At 37.1% G+C, this 19,496-nt stretch overlaps 2 protein-coding genes across 4 annotated transcripts in view; one reads left to right on the top strand and one right to left on the bottom strand.

Annotated features, from left to right (window-relative positions):
- The window catches only part of LOC150080002 (TNF receptor-associated factor 2-like), a 123,840-nt gene extending 116,741 nt beyond the window's left edge, over positions 1 to 7,099 (top strand). For all 3 annotated transcript variants that reach the window (XM_090382715.1, XM_090382713.1, XM_090382716.1), the window contains one exon: positions 6,805 to 7,099. In XM_090382715.1, coding sequence (XP_090238841.1) covers positions 6,805 to 6,984 — 180 coding nt within the window. In that variant the 3' untranslated portion in view covers positions 6,985 to 7,099. The remainder of the gene's footprint in view (positions 1 to 6,804) is intronic.
- A 7,077-nt stretch (positions 7,100 to 14,176) lies between these two features.
- Positions 14,177 to 19,496, bottom strand: part of LOC150080001 (uncharacterized) — a 276,163-nt gene continuing 270,843 nt past the window's right edge. Inside the window, exon 19 of the mRNA XM_090383329.1 lies at positions 14,177 to 14,497. Coding sequence (XP_090239455.1) covers positions 14,177 to 14,497 — 321 coding nt within the window. The remainder of the gene's footprint in view (positions 14,498 to 19,496) is intronic.

The following is a 19,496-nucleotide window of genomic DNA, read 5'->3' as shown; positions in this document are numbered from 1 at the left end:
CAAGTCACTTGGAAATCTAGAACATCATGGCTGAGCAGCAGAAGGGATGTAAGTAGATGAGCAAAGGCTTCAAGGAGCAATTAACCATTGACATGGCAGTAATGGAGCAACCCTTCAACTCACTGCCCATTAGCTGGCTCATAGAAATACTCAAGTTTTACAAAGTCAACAGATGCTGATGCACTTCCTAGAAGCAACCATGGTGAAACAGAGGACTACCATCAAGGTTGAGAACATCATCAGAAGAGAAATCTTCCAGGGAGATGCCCCGAGCCCACTATCCACGATGGACTGAGCATAGTGGGCATTCCATGTTCCACGTTAGCATCACTGGGATCCAACACCCCTATTCTTTTTGGTTCCAGGGATACATCACCGGAAGCCGGGGTATATAGCTGTGCATTGCAACCTGTCAAAACTTGGAAACAGGGGATCCTGGTGGATGAGGGGGCCCCAGCACCAATTGCACTTCTTTGGCCCCTGCTTTGACAAGAAGAGAGGACCCAGACAAGCCTGACTTCAATCAATTGATTGCCAATTGCAGTAAAACCAGCCTGGCTGCATTCAGTCAATCAATTGGCAGGTGGTTCTTACTGCTAGGGTCAACTGCATTCAAATAAGTCTCCTTCCCTTTGGTCCTGGGACATCTCCTCAAAACTTATTGTAAATGTGGGTATGATGCTCTTAAATGAACTTTGTGTGCCGTTCATGTAGTACCTGCTAGTTCCCAAGTAGGCATCCCCTCGTAGGGCTCTGTAGTAGTGGGTGAGGTGAGGTACTTAGGCCATCTGAAATTTTTATTTTACTCCTATGAGTAATATTAACCCTTCTCTTTCTTCTTGGGCTCTGTATGTCCCAAGAAGGCCCCTACCTAATTGAAATAATAATACTGACAACGCCCTCATAAAAATAGCAAGAACTGAGGATATACCACTACCAGGGAAACCGCTTTCCTTGAAGATGGTGGTGTATAACAGTAAGAAATAGTTATTTTTTTAAAATAAGAATTAACAAGAAATAAATGCAGATAATGCAAAATGTTCAATATAAAATATAGGTAACAATAGATATATATCATATTTTTTTTTTTTTTTTGGTAGTTGTTGGCGCATAGGCTTCTGTGGCCATAATGCACCTCCCAAGGTTTTTGCAGTACTTTGATCCAAGCCCGAGGCGGGAATCGAACCCGCGACCTTTGGGTTGCCGGGCAGGCACTTTACCCACCCGGCTAGCCCGATATATATCATATACAGGAACTCCCCGACTTACGCAAATTCAACTTTACGTAAGTTTAACTGGCCAGTGCAAACTGAAAATAATATGGAAACGTATTTTGCATCTGTAGGGATAAATGGAGGTATTGTGAAAATATCGTAATGTGAACCCAATAACACATTGTTTTTTTTTTTTTTTTTTTTGTAATTCATTCCAAGTCCTTGGAAGTTGAAAATTTTGCTATATTGCTAAGCTATTTATCTCTCTAAAAGGTCATATTTATAATGGACATTGCACTACACTTTCATAGTTATCATATGTTCCCGTTATAAGAATCAATTTTGAACGCCTTTGTGATATTTTTCCAAAGCACGTTTCTGGAGGTCACTACCACAAAACAATTTAAACAACTTGCACTTTCTGGTTTATTGGGCTTTTCTGTTAGCTTTTTTTTTTTTTTTTTTTGTTAGTTGTTGATGCATCAGTTTCTGTGGCCATAATGCACCTCCCAAGGTTAGCATTAGCATTAGTAGAGGCATTTGATGCAAGAAAGCAAGCTTTTGTTCGAAATACCTGTCCAGCTGAGCCTTAAACTTATTTAGGCTATCAACTTCCACGACAAGGGATGGAAGTCTATTCCACCAACCAACCACCCGCTGGCTAAAGGCAAATTTCCTCACGTCTATCCTACATCTGTCTTTTCTCAATTTGAATTTATGCCCTCTCAGGTGATTATTCTGAGCAAGAGGAAGAATCCCATCAGCATTGAGCATGCTCAAACCATTCAAGGCTTTATACACCTCTATCAGATCACCTCGCTAGTGCCTAGTCCCCAGACATTGTAATTTGCAAAACTTAAGCCTTTCTTCATAAGAGCACCCTTTGTTCCATTCACTAATATTGTTGCCCTTCTCTGTACTCGTTCCAGCATCTCTACATCCTTCTTGAAATGAGGCCTCCAGACCTGTATACAGAACTCTAGGTGTGGCCTGACCATTGCCTTATACAAGGGAATAATCACCTCCTTATCCCTGCTAGAAAAATTCCTATATATCATCGACAATACACCATGAGCTACTCTTGCAGCCCGTCTGCACTGCTCAGAAAACTTCATATCTGCCTGCACAACCACCCCCAGGTCCCTTTCATTCTCTGCCACTGTCAGTGTAGTAGTAGGTTTTTGCAGTACTTTGATCCAAGCCCGAGGCGGGATTCGAACCTGCCACCTTTGGGTTGCCAGGCAGGCACTTTACCCACCCGGCTAGCCCGGTCGTCTTCTGTTAGCACAATCTATTATAAACAGGTAGTAAACTCAATCTTATTGCATTTACGATAATACTGATAACTGGAATTCTGTGGGTTTTTAAGTTGCAGTATTATGGTGAAATGTGTTCCTCTTCACTGAAATCTTCAATCATAAAAAACAAATTTTCAGAAACTTCTCTTCATTGCTATTTATGTATTGCAATGATGAAGGGAAAGGGACCAACAGAAAGTGAAAGTGCTGGCAGTGCCAGGAAACGAAACAAAATTGATTTAGAAATGAAGATGAAAATGATTAAGCAATATGAAGCAGGACAAAGTTTGTTATCTATTGCAAGGAAATTAGGTCTCGCTGCTTCAACAGTGAATACTATTTTAAAGGACAGTGCGCATATAAAAGAACATGTCAAAAGATCAACGCATTTAACATCAACAATAATCACAAAACAGTGTTCAGGTGTTATATCAAAGATGGAGCAGCTATTAATAATATGGATGGAAAATCAGAGTCAGAAGCAAGTGCCCCTGAGTCCAGTGGCCATTCAAGCAAAATTTTACGTTAAGAGACTTTTGGAAATCTTACAATATTTACCACGGCATCTTAAACATTAATAAGGCCTGGTCAGAAATTACTTAAAGTTATTTAAATGGTACTTGGAAGAAAATATACCCACGGCACATAAAAGGCTTTGAGGGGTTTGAAAAAGATGAATCATATGAAGTGGTTACAGATAAGATTGTAAAGGTCGCAGAGCTACTTCAGTTGAAGGTTGTTTTGCCAAGTACATGGAGGAGTTAATAAAGGAAGAAGGGAAGGAATTATCTAACAAAAAATTATTGACTTGCAGGCAGCGATAGTGAAAGAAGAAAATGCTGACAAAGCTTAAGATGAACCAAATGAGCAGCTGAGATGCTTCATCGCCAAAGAGATGGCAATGGCAAGGTTTGAGAAGATGGATCCTGACAGCGAACAATTCCTAAAAGTTAACAGAGGGGTGAATAATATGCTTGCATGCTACAAAGAAATCTACGATGAAAAGAAAAAAGCCACTGTCCAGTCATCCATTAATGTGTTCTTTCGTAAGGTTGAGCGGCCGACCCCTTCTAAATCTCCACAGCCCTCAACTCCGCAGCAGTGTATATATCAGCTGAAGACATCTATTCTGGCAACGATGCTTGAGAGGTAAAACCTACTGACGTTATGCTTGTCTCCTCTCTTTTTTTTTTTTTTTGTAATTTTATTAATTTTGAAATTTTTTAAATTTCACTTTTTTGTAATTTTTCCTGCACATGAGATAAAAATTGAATAAATTCAATAAATAATTCTATTCACATGTTCATCGAACATTTCTTTTTTGATTCAATCAATTCAGCGAGCACAATTGTTGAGTGCTGCACACAAGCATGGGGGAAATTCCGACTTATGTAGAGTTCTGTGGAATGCAACCCTTACATTAATCGGGGAGTGGCTGTATATATATATATATATATATATATACACACAGTCGATTCCAGTTATTTGGAACACATCGGGACTAGTGCATTTTGGCCCGATTAAGCGGCTACCCAATTATGCGAAGTTTTACTTAAATAGTGAAAAATACAACTTTACGATTGATTTTCTGTACGATCAAATCACGTTATAATAGACTCACCATAGTAAAGTACTGTTCACTGTAGTAAGTGCCGGTCATTGTGATCACATTTGTGAATTAAAGTTTAATTCTTTTAAACAGCATTTTAAAATTCTTTTAATTCTAATTAGCGAAAATAGGAGGAATATTATCCACAAGCTATAAAAGTAAAGATATACCGTATTAAGTACAAATTTACACTTTATTATGTCGCCTCCATAGCCGATGGGCAGGAGCAGCAGTGCGTAGCACATGCTTCTTGTTTAGACCGGGGTTGTTGTTGTAGTTCAGTTTAATGACACAAGGGCTACTACGGCCAAATTGTGTCTCTTCGTCGTTAATTGACAAAAAGCGTATTGTTAGAGAGATTAAATTATATGCTTCTGTACAAACCAATATGTTTTAGATATAATAAAAGTTCTTCAATATTTGCTTCATTTCCTAAGATGCGAGATAAATCAGGTGATATATTCAATGTAGAGAGTGACTGAAAAGTGTTTGACCGAATGGTTGAATGTAAGGGACAATCAACCAGGAAATGACGGACTGTAAGTTGCGTCTGATAGGATGAGCACTGTGGTGGGCTTTCACCCAGTAATAGGAAGAGATGAGTATGGTGTGTGTGTGTCCAATTCTGAGTCTTGCCAGTACCACTTCCTCTCGTCTGTTTCTTTGGAAGCCAGACAGCCACAGCTTTGGATCTTCTTTTATCTGGTAAAGTTTATTGTTAGTGTCACTTTTCCAGGTCTATGACCATTTATCGTATCAGGCTTTGCGTATGACAGCCTTAAAATCAGAGAAAGAAACCTGAGGATGTTGTGAGAGAGCGGATTGAGGATGTTTAGCGGCAAAGTCAGCACTTTCATTTCCCGGAATGCCTGAATGGCCAGGGATCCAGCAAAAAACTGATTGCCTGATTGGACACATTGCAAGCGAATAGCTGGGAATGAATCTGTTTCAATGTAGGGTGAGAAATGGAGGAATTCTTCCTTATGGCAGAGACAGCACTAAGAGAATCTGTGTAAATTATGGCAGATGAGATGGAAAGCTCAATTATCTTACTAAGTGCTAACAATGGCATATAATTCAGCTGTGAAGACGTTGCAAGTAAGCGGTAATGTGGCTGAACTTGTACATAAAGGAAAAACTGCCGCAGCACCTACCATACTCTCAGTTTTTGAACCATCCGTATAAATTTTACAGGCATGGTTGTTCATTGCATGAGCTGAATGTAACTGTCTGATATTGCAGGAAGGTATATTTTTCCCCCACTGGAGGAAGTGTGTATCTTGAGAGACAGACACATAAGTCCAAGGAGCAACAGGTGTAGTTGTGTCTTGGAAGATTTCATTTAAATTGACATTCCAAGTCTGAACAAGCTCTCTGATTCTGAGAGAGGCGGGTCTATTTTCATTTGGCTTGCTGTCATAGAAGGCTTCCCAACGAGTATTATAGAGATACTCCCAACTTGGGTGCGATGGTAGACTCTGGATCTTAGCAGCGTAGTGAAGCAGTAGTGTTTTTCTACGCAGGTGTAATGGGGGATCATGCGCTTCAATATATAGACTTTGGATCGGAGAAGTCCTGAAAGCTCCCAGCGCAGTCCTCAGAGAACTGTGATGGATCATATTTAGCCGTTTTAAAGTAGTGCTCCTAGCAGAGTCATACACTGGACAACCATAATCTAATCGTGAGTGGGGGTACTAGTTGAGTTATGCGTCGCTCGTGCATGGTATGGAGTGGTGCAATGGTGGGGGAGCTATGTGTGTGCTATATGCCTTACAACGCTCACTACAATGTACCCCACTTTACGATAGACACTCCATAACAAAATACCATTCACTATATGATATGTAGTAAGCACCGGTCATTGTGATCACGTTTATGAACTGAGTTTTAATTCTATTAACAGCAATTCTAATAAGCGAAAATAGGAGGAATATTATCCACAGGCTATAAAAGTACAAATATAAAGCACAGATTTACACTTTATTACCTTATTATAAATGATGCGTGAAAAATGGAAGAATATTTTCCACAGGTTAACAAAAGAAAGGAAGGCTTTTAAAAGTCAACTGCGCATTGCCTTTTGGTCACCATCCCAATTACTAAGCAGGCCTAATGCTGCTTAATTTTAGTGATCGTACGAGAACCAGGGCATTTAGTATACTACAATTGTTGGCTGTTGAAAATGCCTGTAATGTGTTTACTTATGGTAATGGTCACATTTTTGATGCGTTTTTTTTTGTCAATCCACAAATGCAAGTTACTTCCATCTGAAAACTGCCTGGAGCATGCCTAAAGAAGTTTCATTTCAGCGATTTGATTTTGTATGTAACAACGGTTGGCTGGATCGATTTAAAAACCGAATATAAGCATATTAATATAAATAATATGTAGGTATATACTAATATTTCTTTTGTTTTTTGAATCTATCTTTTTATCAAGTTATTAAGAATTAAAAAAACATAGGCAGATTTAACTCATCACTGATATAGTGATTAACGGTTATAACAAGGAAATTTTGTCGGTCCCTTGATGCTTTTTATAGCCAAGTTTGACTGTATAAGTATATTTGAAAGAAATATATATATATTCTTTTATATATTTGAAAGAAATATTCTTAAAATTTTTATTAATTTTACACTTTGATGCATAAATAATTAGTAATAAAATTTTATTTTTCCACCAGAAAAAGAAATGCCCCATACCACTCTGCACGATATATAAAAATAAAGTGAGGCAACAGAAACTGTATGAAACTTTAAAAAAAGAAAATATCCTGAAACGTTCTGGATCCACTTCATCTCATGAGGAGACCAATTTCAAAAAACCTTGTCCGGTTTCTGAGTCAGTCACAAACTCTGTATAAATGAGGGGAAATGTGGGGTTTATTTTGTTGTGAAGATGTTAAATATTCTGTCTGAAACTAAATTTTTCCTGTAGGAAAAGTTTAATTTAATGTCAAGTAAATGTTGAATTTTAGTAGTCAATTTTTGAGACTAGTTTTAATGATGAAGCGACAATCATATTTTTTGCATTTCATACGAGTTGAATTCTCTTTAATATCTAATAATAACACATCGAAATAGATTAAATTCAGTGGTTTTAACGAATGTGACAAGAATATGAAATTCTAGCAGGATTGTCCAAGAACACCAGGCAACATATTGTAGTTTCTCACCCAAATTAAAAAGTAGTCTGAGAGAGGCTGTGGCGAATTTAATCTTAAAAGATTTGAATTTCCTGAAAACAGGCTATTCCATTGTTTAAACTTCTGATATGAGCAGTTAATTAAAGAATTTTAAAATCTCAATTCTAAATTATGCAAATTCTTAGCTACTTAAGTAGTTTCTGCATAGTAAAATGCAGAAACTACATAAGAAACTAACTTGTACGTCGTTAACTTCTACACAACCTGAGGCTTTAGTGCTAAAATGCTTTTAAGTTTAATCTACTTGCACACCATCAGGAATCTCTCATATTGGGGAGTTATACTTCATAACTGGATTGTCATCATTGCAAAACTATGAGAAGATAATAAGCTTCAAAACAGTGCCATCTGGGTGGTAGTATCCACCAAGAATAAATAACAATAGTTTTCTCCGTTGGTGAAGGTATTCACAATATGGCATCATTTAAGTATATCTCATATTGTGAGGGTGTTCACAATATGAGATATACTTAAATGATACCAATTCTTAGTTGCATACTAAAATGATGCATTTGCATTAATTTGTAAAACAGTTAACTTCTACGCAACCCAAGGCTTTAGCCCTAAAATGCTTTTAAGTTTAATCTCAATTCCATAACATTGCCTGATTATTTTGCATCACTTTCCCTGAAATATTTTGAGGTCATCTAACAGAGCAAAGTTTATTTGGAAAGTGCACGCTGTCTGTAAGAGCTGCATAGTTATAGGTGGTAGATGACTTTCATCAACCGGTGAAATACCACCACTTTGCTTATTGGAGGCTTGAAGTGGTGAAACCCATGTTTAGTCTCTAGAGCAAAGTTTCCGGCATCCCCCCCATACTTCTCCTTCAATCCATGCACAGTACTAAGTACTATAGATTTTGATACCTTTCGTGTTTGGGGTTTTCATAAAAAAAAATTGCCACTACTAATGTTAAAGTTATAAAACATGCTGGATTTTCACGGGGTAGTACCTGGCTTTCAGAAGTTTGAATAAATTTTACTTTGCTGTTTTTAGAAAAGTTTTCATAACATTATTGAATAGAACTGGTTTATCCATCAGTAAACAATTTTCTGTCATGCAAATCTCATCACATTTGATTTTTATCTTTTGGTTTCTGAATAAATTTTATTAACATTCAGACCATCCATGGAAACTTAGTATTAGTAATGGAAACTGATGAAAGAAAACAAGCTTGCATCAACCAAAAAAAAAAAAAAAAACCCCACATCACCTGCCCATACCCTCCAAGAGTTTGTCTAGTTCTTCCTTGAATATTTCAAACTAACCACTTCCACAACAACAGTTGTAAGGTTGTTCTAACAATCACCCATCCTTCCCCAATTTGAATTTATGCCAACTCATGTGTAACCTGAGCAAGAGGAAGAATCCTATCAGCATGGAGCTTGCTCAATCCATTCAAAGCCTTAAACACCTAAATCAGATTACCTCATAGGTGCCTAGTCTCAAGATGCTCCAATTTGCAGATTCCATAACATTGCCTGATTATTAAAGTTTTTCTCAGTAGGTGCACCCTTTTGTTCCCCTCACCAATCTTGTCCTCCTCAGCACCTGTTTTCAGTAGATTTACATCCTGCCTAAAATGAGGACTCAAGATGTCATCTGTTGTCTCTACTGTTCTCCCAACTCCACTAATCACTTGGAGCTCTTTGACTTCCTCTCTTTGCAACTTGACTTTCTCCAGTCCAACTTTCCTAACAGTGAGATAATTTTCCTTGGTGATTTTAATGTTCACAACTCCAGCTGGCTTCCGTTTTCTAGTCACACCGACCCAGCTGGTCGAGATGCGGAGGCTTTTGCAATTACTAATGACCTTGCACAGATTGGTCATTTACCTGCAAGAATACCGGACAATCCTAACCATACAGCCAATATGCTTGATCTTTTTCTCACAAACAACCCTTCTAAGTACACGGTCGAAGTGAGAGGTCCTTTAGGCACTTCAGATCACAACTTGGTGATTGTCTCTTGTCTAATGGAACGTTTATCGCTTGGCTATACCCAACCTCGTGTTGTTTGGCATTACAAGAATGCAAAATGGGATGACCTGCGAAGACTTCTTTTCTTGTTTTCCTTGGTCGGATTACTGTTTCAAAACTTCTGATGTCAATGTTTGCTCAGATCGTGTTAGTGAAATTATTCTTGCAGGAATGGAATCCTTTATCCCATACTCCACTTTAAAATCTCGTCCTTTATCTAAACCTTGGTTTTCCAATAAATGTGCTAAGGCTGTTCAAAAGAAGAATGTTGCATATCGTAATTGGCTTGTTTCTAATTCTTCAGTTTCATTTTCTGCCTACACCAAAGCTCACAACAATTGTAAAGCAGTTATTAATCAGTCCAACCTAGAGTTTGAACAGGCTAAGAGTAGAAAACTTGCTTCTTGCCCTAATGGTAGCCGAGCATTCTGGTCTCTTGCCAAAGTTATTGGTCGCAACTTTTGCCCATCTCTGCTCCCACCTCTGTCCAAACCAGATGGTTCTGTTGTCACTTCAGCCAAGGATAAAGCTGACCTGCTAGCATCCCATTTTGCTTCCAACTCGTATTAATGATCTTGGTAAAACACCTCCCACCATTCCCAACACACTCCATTCAATGCCTCCTGTGGTCTTCCGTCAAAAGGATGTCAGAAGGATTTTGACGAATCTTGATGCTAAGAAAGCTCCAGGTCCCGATGGTATTTCTCCACTTGTTCTCAAAACCTGTGCTCCTCAACTTACCCCTATTCTTTGCTGCCTTTTTTCACTTTCTTATTCCAAAGGTGTTTTTCCTTCTGCTTGGAAATTTGCTCATATCCAGCCAGTTCCTAAAAAGGGTGACAAATTCCTCCCATCCAATTATCGTCCCATTGCAATTACTTCTACTCTTTCTAAAGTAATGGAGAAATCAATTAACCGCCAACTCTTAAACTACCTAGAAACCTTCCATCTGATCAACGATCGCCAGTATGGATTCCGTCAGTGTTGATCCACTGGTGATATTCTGGCTTATGTTACCCATTTATTGACTAATTCAATGGAAAGGTTCAGTGAAACACAAGTAGAGTAAACCCCCGCTATTCGCGGGGGTTACGTTCCTGAGAAATGTCGCGAATACAGAAAACGCGAATACTGAGTTATGGCTCCCATGGTAATAAAGGGGTTCCGTTCCAAAGTATGAAATATATAAGAAAAACTAGTCTAAAATTTTGTCTACGTATTATATGTACGTTCATAGTATGACTATGTACATAGACAGCACATAGTGAAATGCAAGCATATGGCATCGAAATGAAAATAAGAAACAATTTAATATTAAATGTAATATTTAATTACATTTTTTCTAATTACATTTTTAATTGCCATTTTTTCTAATTTAACATCACGAGTTACAGAGCAAATTTTTGAAGCAATTAGCGCGTTTTCATGGACACTACGGGGATTTTTTCTTCCAATTTCTTGATTGATCGTACCGTTGACTCATTGATTTTATAATGTTTTGCCACTGAGGAGACACTTTCACCATTAGAAATTTTATCTAATAACTCAATTTTATTCGCTAATGTCATCACCTTTGATCTTTTCACATTTCCCTTGTTATTCGTAACCATATTTTTGTACGTGTTAGAAAGAACTTGTCCAAATACAGTCACTTTCTTCCGTTAACACACTCGAAAAAGTCTGTTTTACACTGAAAAATGGTAGATTTATCACTTTTGTAAGCATATCAATTTATAAATTGATAAATTTATTCAATTTATATTAATAAATTTATTCAATTTATATTCAAGCATATAAATTAAAAGCAAATGACGAAACCTTCCATGACAAGCGCATAACACATAACTGAACAAGGATTAGCGAGAAACATCCACGCTCGCGATTTTGTCACCCCACTCCCCCCCCCACCCACTGAGCGCTGTTTTGACCGGGAAAGATTATTTTAGCCACGCCCATGTTTTTTTATGGCAGAAAATGTTCACGGCACTTTAAAATTCACATTTTTTTAGGTTTTATTTTATGTTAAATCAGTGACCGCGAATACAGATACCGCGAAAAGCGGGGGTTTACTGTAGTTGCTCTTGACATCTCAAAGGCCTTCGATCGTGTTTGGCATAAAGGTCTTCTAAACAAGCTTCCATCTTATGGTTTTCCAACGATTTTTAGTAATTTGTTATTCAGTTTTCTCTCTGATGGCTCTCTGTCTTCTAACATCTCCACTAATGCCGGTGTCCCCCAAGGTTCAGTTCTTTCTCCCACTCTTTTCCTCTTGTATATTAATGACCTTCCATTGACTGGAAATCCTATCCATAGTTTTGCCGATAATAGCACATTGCATTCCACTTTCCATTTTGAGAAACCCTGTCCTGCTCAATCAGCTTCAACTTCTCAAAAATCTGCTACCAATTCCTTAAATGCCGATCTTCAGGTAATTCTCCAGTGGGGCAAAGACAACTTAGTTGATTTCAACCCTTCTAAAACTCAGTCTTGTCTTATATCTCACAAAAAGGATTCTTTTGCTCCTATGCTAATCTTTAGTGACACTCCGATTTCTAGGCAAAGTGATATATCTCTTTTGGGGATTACCCCGACTTCTAATCTCTCTTGGCACAAGCACATTACAAATATTGCTTCCTCTGCATCTAAAAAACTTGGTTTTCTCTTTTACTCTGGGCGTTACTTTTCTTCCAAACAGCTGCTCACTCTGTATAAATCGCAAATCCACCCTGCCATGGAATATTGTTCCCACATCTGGGGTGGTGCAACGAAAACCTCTCTCAGACTTCTTTATTCCATTCAGAAGAGGGCAGTTAGGTTAATTAATGATTCATCTCTAACAGAGTCTCTCCATTCGCTGTCTCATAGACGTACTGTTTCTGCTGCATGCCTCTTCTACAGATACTTCCATGGGCACTGTTCTTGTGAATTAGCTTCTATAATTCCCGCTCTCTTTCAAAACAGTCTGAAAACGTGCCGCCACCAGCCAACATCCATTTACTGTCCAACTTCAAACTCACAGAACCAACTTTTCATCTTCCTCATTTATTCATTCAACTGTTGTTTTCTGGAACAACCTTCCTTCATACATATTTCATGAAAATTACAGTCTACAGAAGTTCAAGTCCAATGTCAACAAATATCTTCTTTCGTCTTTCTCAACCTCCGACCCAAGCACGGTACTAAGTACTATAGGTTCTACTACCTCTCGTGTTTGGGGTTTACATAAAAAAAAACAAAAAAACACTAGTATTTTATAGAAAACCTTATTGAGGACAGTTCTCGTCACCCATATAGCATAAAAAATCTGTTCTACAAACACAATGCAATGATTGGTTGGTTTTGGTTTTTTTAGGAGCATTAGCAACTAAGACCGTATTGCTCCAGGATATGCGGTGGTCATTCCCTGACCTTTCCGCATCTGTATTTGGTGGTGACGGGCTCGAACCCCAGTCTAATCAAGAAGTGTGCTATGCACTACTGCTCCTTCCCACCTGGCTATGGAGGCGCACAATGCCATGAGATTTTGTACATCAAAAGACAATTCACAGTGCAAATTATCCTCCCCACCTCCATGATAAATGAAGTTATAAACACTGATAAAAATCCAGTTATAATATCCAACAAAAAAACGATCACTATAGCACATAAAAAATTTTTAAGTGGTGAGTGACTTAAAAAGAAGTTCTTACTACTAGTTTTACCATTACATGATTAGTAAAGAGCTAATTAACCACTTGCTTCATTTAATTTCATTTGTATACCATATTTTACCATACTACTATACGAATAACTTAGGTGCTGCTACAGTTTGCCCCCCCCCCTTTTTGAAAAAAAAAAAACGGTAGTTAACTTATAATATCTTCTCAGAAGGTATCTGTGAATACAACAGAATATCTGTTATATTCTATAATACATAAGCTGTTTTAGGAACAAAACCATCAAGATACCGTATAAGATCTTGCTAGTTTTGTTCCTTGGCCCTCTTTCTTACAAAAAAGTTGACTTTTTTTTTAGGAGAGAATCCTTTTTCAAGTACAGATCTTAAATTTTCATTTTGTCTTTTAATATATATGTTACTGTGTGTGATTCAGTTTTAAATAACATGTCTCAATCGGTTTATTAAGTAAATTGTTTGCATTGGACAGTGTTATATGACTTCAAGGCAATATCAATACAATCATTAAAACTTATTTTAATAATAATAATAACAACAACAATAACAACAACTTTGTACACATTAAAATTATTAACAAAACTGATATACTTGCATCGCCCCCCCCTTTTTGAAAAAAAAAAAACGGTAGTTAACTTATAATATCTTCTCAGAAGGTATCTGTGAATACAACAGAATATCTGTTATATTCTATAATACATAAGCTGTTTTAGGAACAAAACCATCAAGATACCGTATAAGTTCTTGCTAGTTTTGTTCCTTGGCCCTCTTTCTTACAAAAAAGTTGACTTTTTTTTTAGGAGAGAATCCTTTTTCAAGTACAGATCTTAAATTTTCATTTTGTCTTTTAATATATATGTTACTGTGTGTGTGATTCAGTTTTAAATAACATGTCTCAATCGGTTTATTAAGTAAATTGTTTGCATTGGACAGTGTTATATGACTTCAAGGCAATATCAATACAATCATTAAAACTTATTTTAATAATAATAATAACAACAACAATAACAACAACTTTGTACACATTAAAATTATTAACAAAACTGATATACTTGCATCGTCTTAAAATAATAGATGGCATCTGACAATATATTTAACGGAAAAAAGGATTTTGCAAAGACCAGATGCAAAAATCCTTTTATTCACTGTTATGCATATAAAAGTGAAATATACATTAGTGTCCTTCCATACAATACTAATCCTTCCTAAAGGGAATACATACAGCACAGGTATCAACTGCACAGTTCTTCCAATGAGACATGATGCACTGGGAAAGTGAACACTGTGGGAAAGAGCAAGCTTCTCCAGCTTTGCAAGCAGTTATATGGCTAAGTACATTTATTGCTGTTTGGCAATGCTGTACAAAGCAATAATGTGTCTTTCCATTGAGTTGACTTTTTTGTTGACATCTTTTTGCATGTAACAAAATGGCAAGTTGTTTCCTTATTGGCTTAAGTTTATCTCTATTGATGTTTGTGAATTCAGCTTCTGTAGATATGAAACTTTGAGATCCAGCCTGGAAAACATCAAAATATCAGTTTTAATTTAATTTATAAAAAATTAATTAGTATGAATCAGAGCTGTATTACTCAATATGTTCTACGTTGATAATAATATTAGTAAAATAATAAGAGGAGTTTACCTCAATATAGTGCGTAGAACACTTCCGTATGATACTCTCCAGAAATTAAAACGGAAAAAACGAAAAAATCGACAACTTACCGGACATTAGAGTAAAATATAAATAATTAAATAATCAATTTAACACAATTCAAATCAATTTAAAACAATTAAAAATCAAATTAACGCAATTAAAAGAATCTAACAAAAATATTCAAAACGATAAGGAAGGAAAATCGTTTTGAATATTTTCGTTAGATTCTTTTAATTGCGTTAATTTGATTTTTAATTGTTTTAAATTGATTTGAATTGTGTTAAATTGATTATTTAATTATTTATATTTTACTCTAATGTCCGGTAAGTTGTCGATTTTTTTGTTTTTTCCGTTTTAATTTCTGGAGGGTATCATACGGAAGTGTTCTACGCACTATATTGAGGTAAACTCCTCTTATTATTTTACTAATAAAAAATTAATGTAATCTATTTTTATTCTATATTTATTTATATTTATGAAGAGAGGCACTGATTGTGAAAATAGGTGTAAACAGAAAAGTGTCAGTATCTCTAGACCAGGGTTTCACAAACAGTAATAATTTGTACATTCCCCCCCCCCCCCTCATTTTGTGCATTATCAGGAGTTTTAGTATTAAAATTTGTAGAGGCAAATGATGCAAGAAAGCAATCTTAGAGCGCATCAGGAAAAAAAAAAAAAAAAAATAGAAGAAAAAACTGTATGTACTCTGTACGCATGAAAGGCATTTTATTTTATGCGAAAACATCCTTGGACGAGGCTAAAGGGTTAGGGCTTCATAGTCGTTACATCTGTAGTTTGAAATTCTATGAGAAGTAATGGATAACTATGGAATGCACAATTTTATACCATTTTGACACCACAATCGATCACAGATATCACAAACAGCTCCAAATGTATTTTTCAAAAATTGTCATTCAAATTCTTTATAGGACTCTGTCATGTTCGATATTCTTGTAAATGATTTCATGCTCGACTACTCTTGAAACTTGTGGAGGGTCTACAAGAGGTGCTTGAGCTGAAATATGATTTTTTCTTTTTGGATGATGCAATTTAAGCTGGTTGTTGCAGTACTCTGTCTAGCCAGTTCAGAAATCAATTGGAAATCCTCCAGTGATTCATTTGAACTCAAATTTTCTGGATCGAAATCTTTAGGAAGTTCTTGAATGTAATTTCTTGATGTTCCAGCTTCTTAATGAAAAGTCAATGAAATCTGGACATTTTGATGTTGATCAAAATCTTGCAAAACAGATTTTATTAAACTTTGCATTTTTTCCCCCTCCTCTATGTTTTTGAATTCATTCTTTTGTTGACATGGGAGGCTTCTACAGTGGCTTTGAAACTTTTATTCTTGCATAATATTACTACCCATTAGTTATTCTACCGAACCAAACAGTAATCCCAAAATAACTTATTCACTTGGTGGAGTTCAACTAAACCCAGTAGTGGAGGAAAGGGACTTGGATACGGTCAGACATGAAATTCTCTGAGCATTGTAAACATGTTGCAAGGAAGGCCCATGGTGTCCTATCGATGATCTATCGAACTTTTGCAAGTAGAGATAGGGACGTGATAATCCCATTATATAAGGCTTTTGTTAGACCACACTTGGAATACTGTGTTCAGGTATGGAGACCGCACCTAAAGAAAGACATCAAGCTTCTTGAAAGGGTGCAAAGATGGGTAACTTGCTTGGTGAGACTGGCAAAAGGGCATCCTTATGAAGAAAGATTTCGAATATGTGGGTTGCAGAGTTTGGAAACTAGACACCTTAGAGGAGATTTGATTGAGGTGTTTAAGGCTCTGAGAGACATCAGTAAAATGATTGAGGACAAAATTTTCAAGATTATAAATGATGCTAGAACTAGGGGACATAAATTCAAGTTACGGGAGGAAATGTTTAGATTGGACTACAGGAAGTTTTATTTTAGCCAGCGAGTTATAAATTACTGGAATAAGTTGCCTACATGGGTGGTAGAGGCTGACAGTTTGGGGAAATTCAAAGGTCATCTGGATAGTACCTTTGGGTAAGGGAAGCACATAGGATGATAGGTTTAATTTTCTTTTCTTTTATTATTATTATTTATTTATTATTTTTTTTGTCATTTTTTTATTCGGGGTTTTTTTTTTTTTTGGCTGGTGCAGCATAATCCCTAAGGCTTTCTTGCACCGTGTGGCCATTACTAATACAGTCAGTCCTCGTATAACACGTGTTTACGTTACACGAATTCGATCATACACGATTTATAAATAGGGGAACGATATCTTATATAACATGAACCGAATTCGCTTATGCACCTTGGTGCATAAGCGAATTCGCCTTGGTGTTTACAAGAAACGGCAGTCGAACGCAGAATCACCCCAACCGAATGCAACACGATAGGAATTAAGAGAAGATTCTGAAAATGTATTTATGTTTCTTATATCAGTGAAGGGGAAACACATTTCACCATAATAACGTAAAAACCGACACAATTCCAGCTATCAGTATTATCGCAAATGCAATTAGATCGAGTTTACTACCAGTTTATAACAGATTCCACTAGCAGAAACGCAACTGGAAATTGTTTTATGGTAGTAATCCCTAGAAATGTGCTTTAGTAAAATATGAGGTGTTAATAGTGTATCACTGCCTTTACGATGTTGTTTATTCAGTTGCTACACGCGCGCAGCTTTGTTTATGTGTATCAAGCGTGCCTCCTCATTTTGTAATTGTGCTTTATTCCCTAAAAATGAGTAAAATACTTAAAAGGTGTGAAAAGAAAGCGTCCTGGTGAAGACACTACAGATTCAGAGAGAAAAAGAAAAGCAATATCGATAAACAAAGGCGGACTGTGTCAAAAATTCTTACCCGGGAAAATTTATAGTGGCCTCATACTATGGTTTATGGCCAAAATCACACCGGCCTCCAGCCCACCGGGGTTTTCCCCGGTAAGGCTTATGGCCAGTCTGCCTCTGTTGACAGAGAAAAAATATGAAATTGTGAAATGCTTTGAGCAAAATGAAAGACCATGTGATATTGCACGTGATACAGACCTAAATGAGGCAACGCCGAGAATTACAAAGAATTCAGAGAAAATAAAAACAACTTTGATAGCAGGAACAACTCAAAGTGTAATTAAAATCCCTTAGATTAAGACACAAGAATTGGAAGAGATGGAACGGCTGTCATCTGTTTGGATAGAAAATCAAACAAAAAACAAGTTTGCTTATGATAGAAGCAAAAGCATTAGCAATATTTTATTACGTAATAGTAATACCTACGTATTTTATTACGATTATTTATTGTGTTTGGTAATGTTTTGGTTACAAATTTGTGTTCAATCTTGGGTGGTCGGCACCTACCCTACTTTTCCCATAGGGCCTGTTGTTCATATTGCACGAGGGTTTCTAGGAACCCAACTATCGTGCTATACGAGGAATGACTGTACTAACACTAACATTAGTAACTGAGTTAGCATCGTTAGTGCCATTTAGGAAGTGTAATTTTTGTCTGAAATTTAACCCCAGGGGCTCACATCTGGTGAGCATGGGTATGGCACATCCAGGGTACTGAGCTGGATATCGTCATTCTTCCCTTTCTTGGTGATTCCCTTCTGCCTCTTGTTCTCTCTCTCTCTCTCTCAGAGTAACTCAGAAATTTTTTTTTTTTTTTTTGGCTAGTGCAGCAGAAGCCTCAGGCTTCCTTGCACCATATGGCTAATTATAATAATATAATAATTTCATTATCACCTGGGTTTGTTTCAGTCCAAAAAATGTAGCAGGTGCTGCCAAAGACGTTTTCACATATAAAAAAAATCCTACTCCCTCACCCGTGCATCCCCTCCAAATAGGCCTACAAGGTTGGGACAATTCATATTAAGCAATTAGACTTTACACCAACCGGTATTTAAATAAACAAATTTCAGTCCTGCAACTAAAACACTTTATTTACAATAAAATAAAATAAAATTACAAGTATATAGAATAAAAATATAAATATAATAGTCTAAAACTGATGTGGTTTAATTTACGATAAAATAAGAAATGTAAAATAAAATATGATAAAAGTGATAAAAACAGTAAAATAAAATACCAAAATACCGTTACGTCTGTAGCTTTCGGAGACAGCGGTCTCCTTCCTCAACAGCATACTTCTGCTGTGCGGCACATCCTTAAATAGCAGATCCACGGCACTCGTCACATGGTTCTTCAGAAATATGGTTGGAATTTCCCATTATGCACCGGAAATGGCTCGGGAGCGCTCTAGCTGAAACAGTTCATCTTGCCCAAGAACGACGGTTTCAAAAAGGGGATGCAGGTGTACACCCCTGTCTCTATTAATGGAATTGCTAGCTGCCCCAATACATAAACTCTCAAGCCATTTACGGTCCCAGAATCCCTGTGCATGATCCGTGATGACAGCATCCTCCAGGGAAATTTGATGTTGCTTCTCCCAGAAGTGTTCTGCCACGGCAGACTTCCCGTAATTTACTGACTTTATTGCATTGATATGCTCCCCCAGATGGTCTTTCAGTCATCGCCCCGTCTCACCTACATAACACACCCCACAATCCAGGCATTTAATTTCGTATACCACCCCACTGTTGGCTTCTTTCGTTATGGGGTCTTTGACATGGGATATCACTGTGTGCAACCTCCGTCCCGGGAGTTGCACACAGCGTATCTGGTGCCCCCAAATTATTCATGCAGTGTGGTCTGAAAGGCCCGGATAGTAGGGAATGTATGCAGTGCTCACAGGGGCGAACGGCTTAGCATGGGTGCACTCTGCTCTTCTAATAAATCTGTCCAACACCCTCTGGGGGTAGCCGCATTTCTTGAGGTCTGCCGTGACACGAATAATTTCGTTACCTTTATCCTTGGA

This window comes from Mastigoproctus giganteus, chromosome 10 (assembly GCF_048544385.1).
Source record: "Mastigoproctus giganteus isolate SK-2022 chromosome 10, ASM4854438v1, whole genome shotgun sequence".
Classification (NCBI taxonomy): Eukaryota; Metazoa; Arthropoda; class Arachnida; order Uropygi; family Thelyphonidae; genus Mastigoproctus; species Mastigoproctus giganteus.
This window is presented reverse-complemented; position numbering and strand designations above follow the sequence as displayed.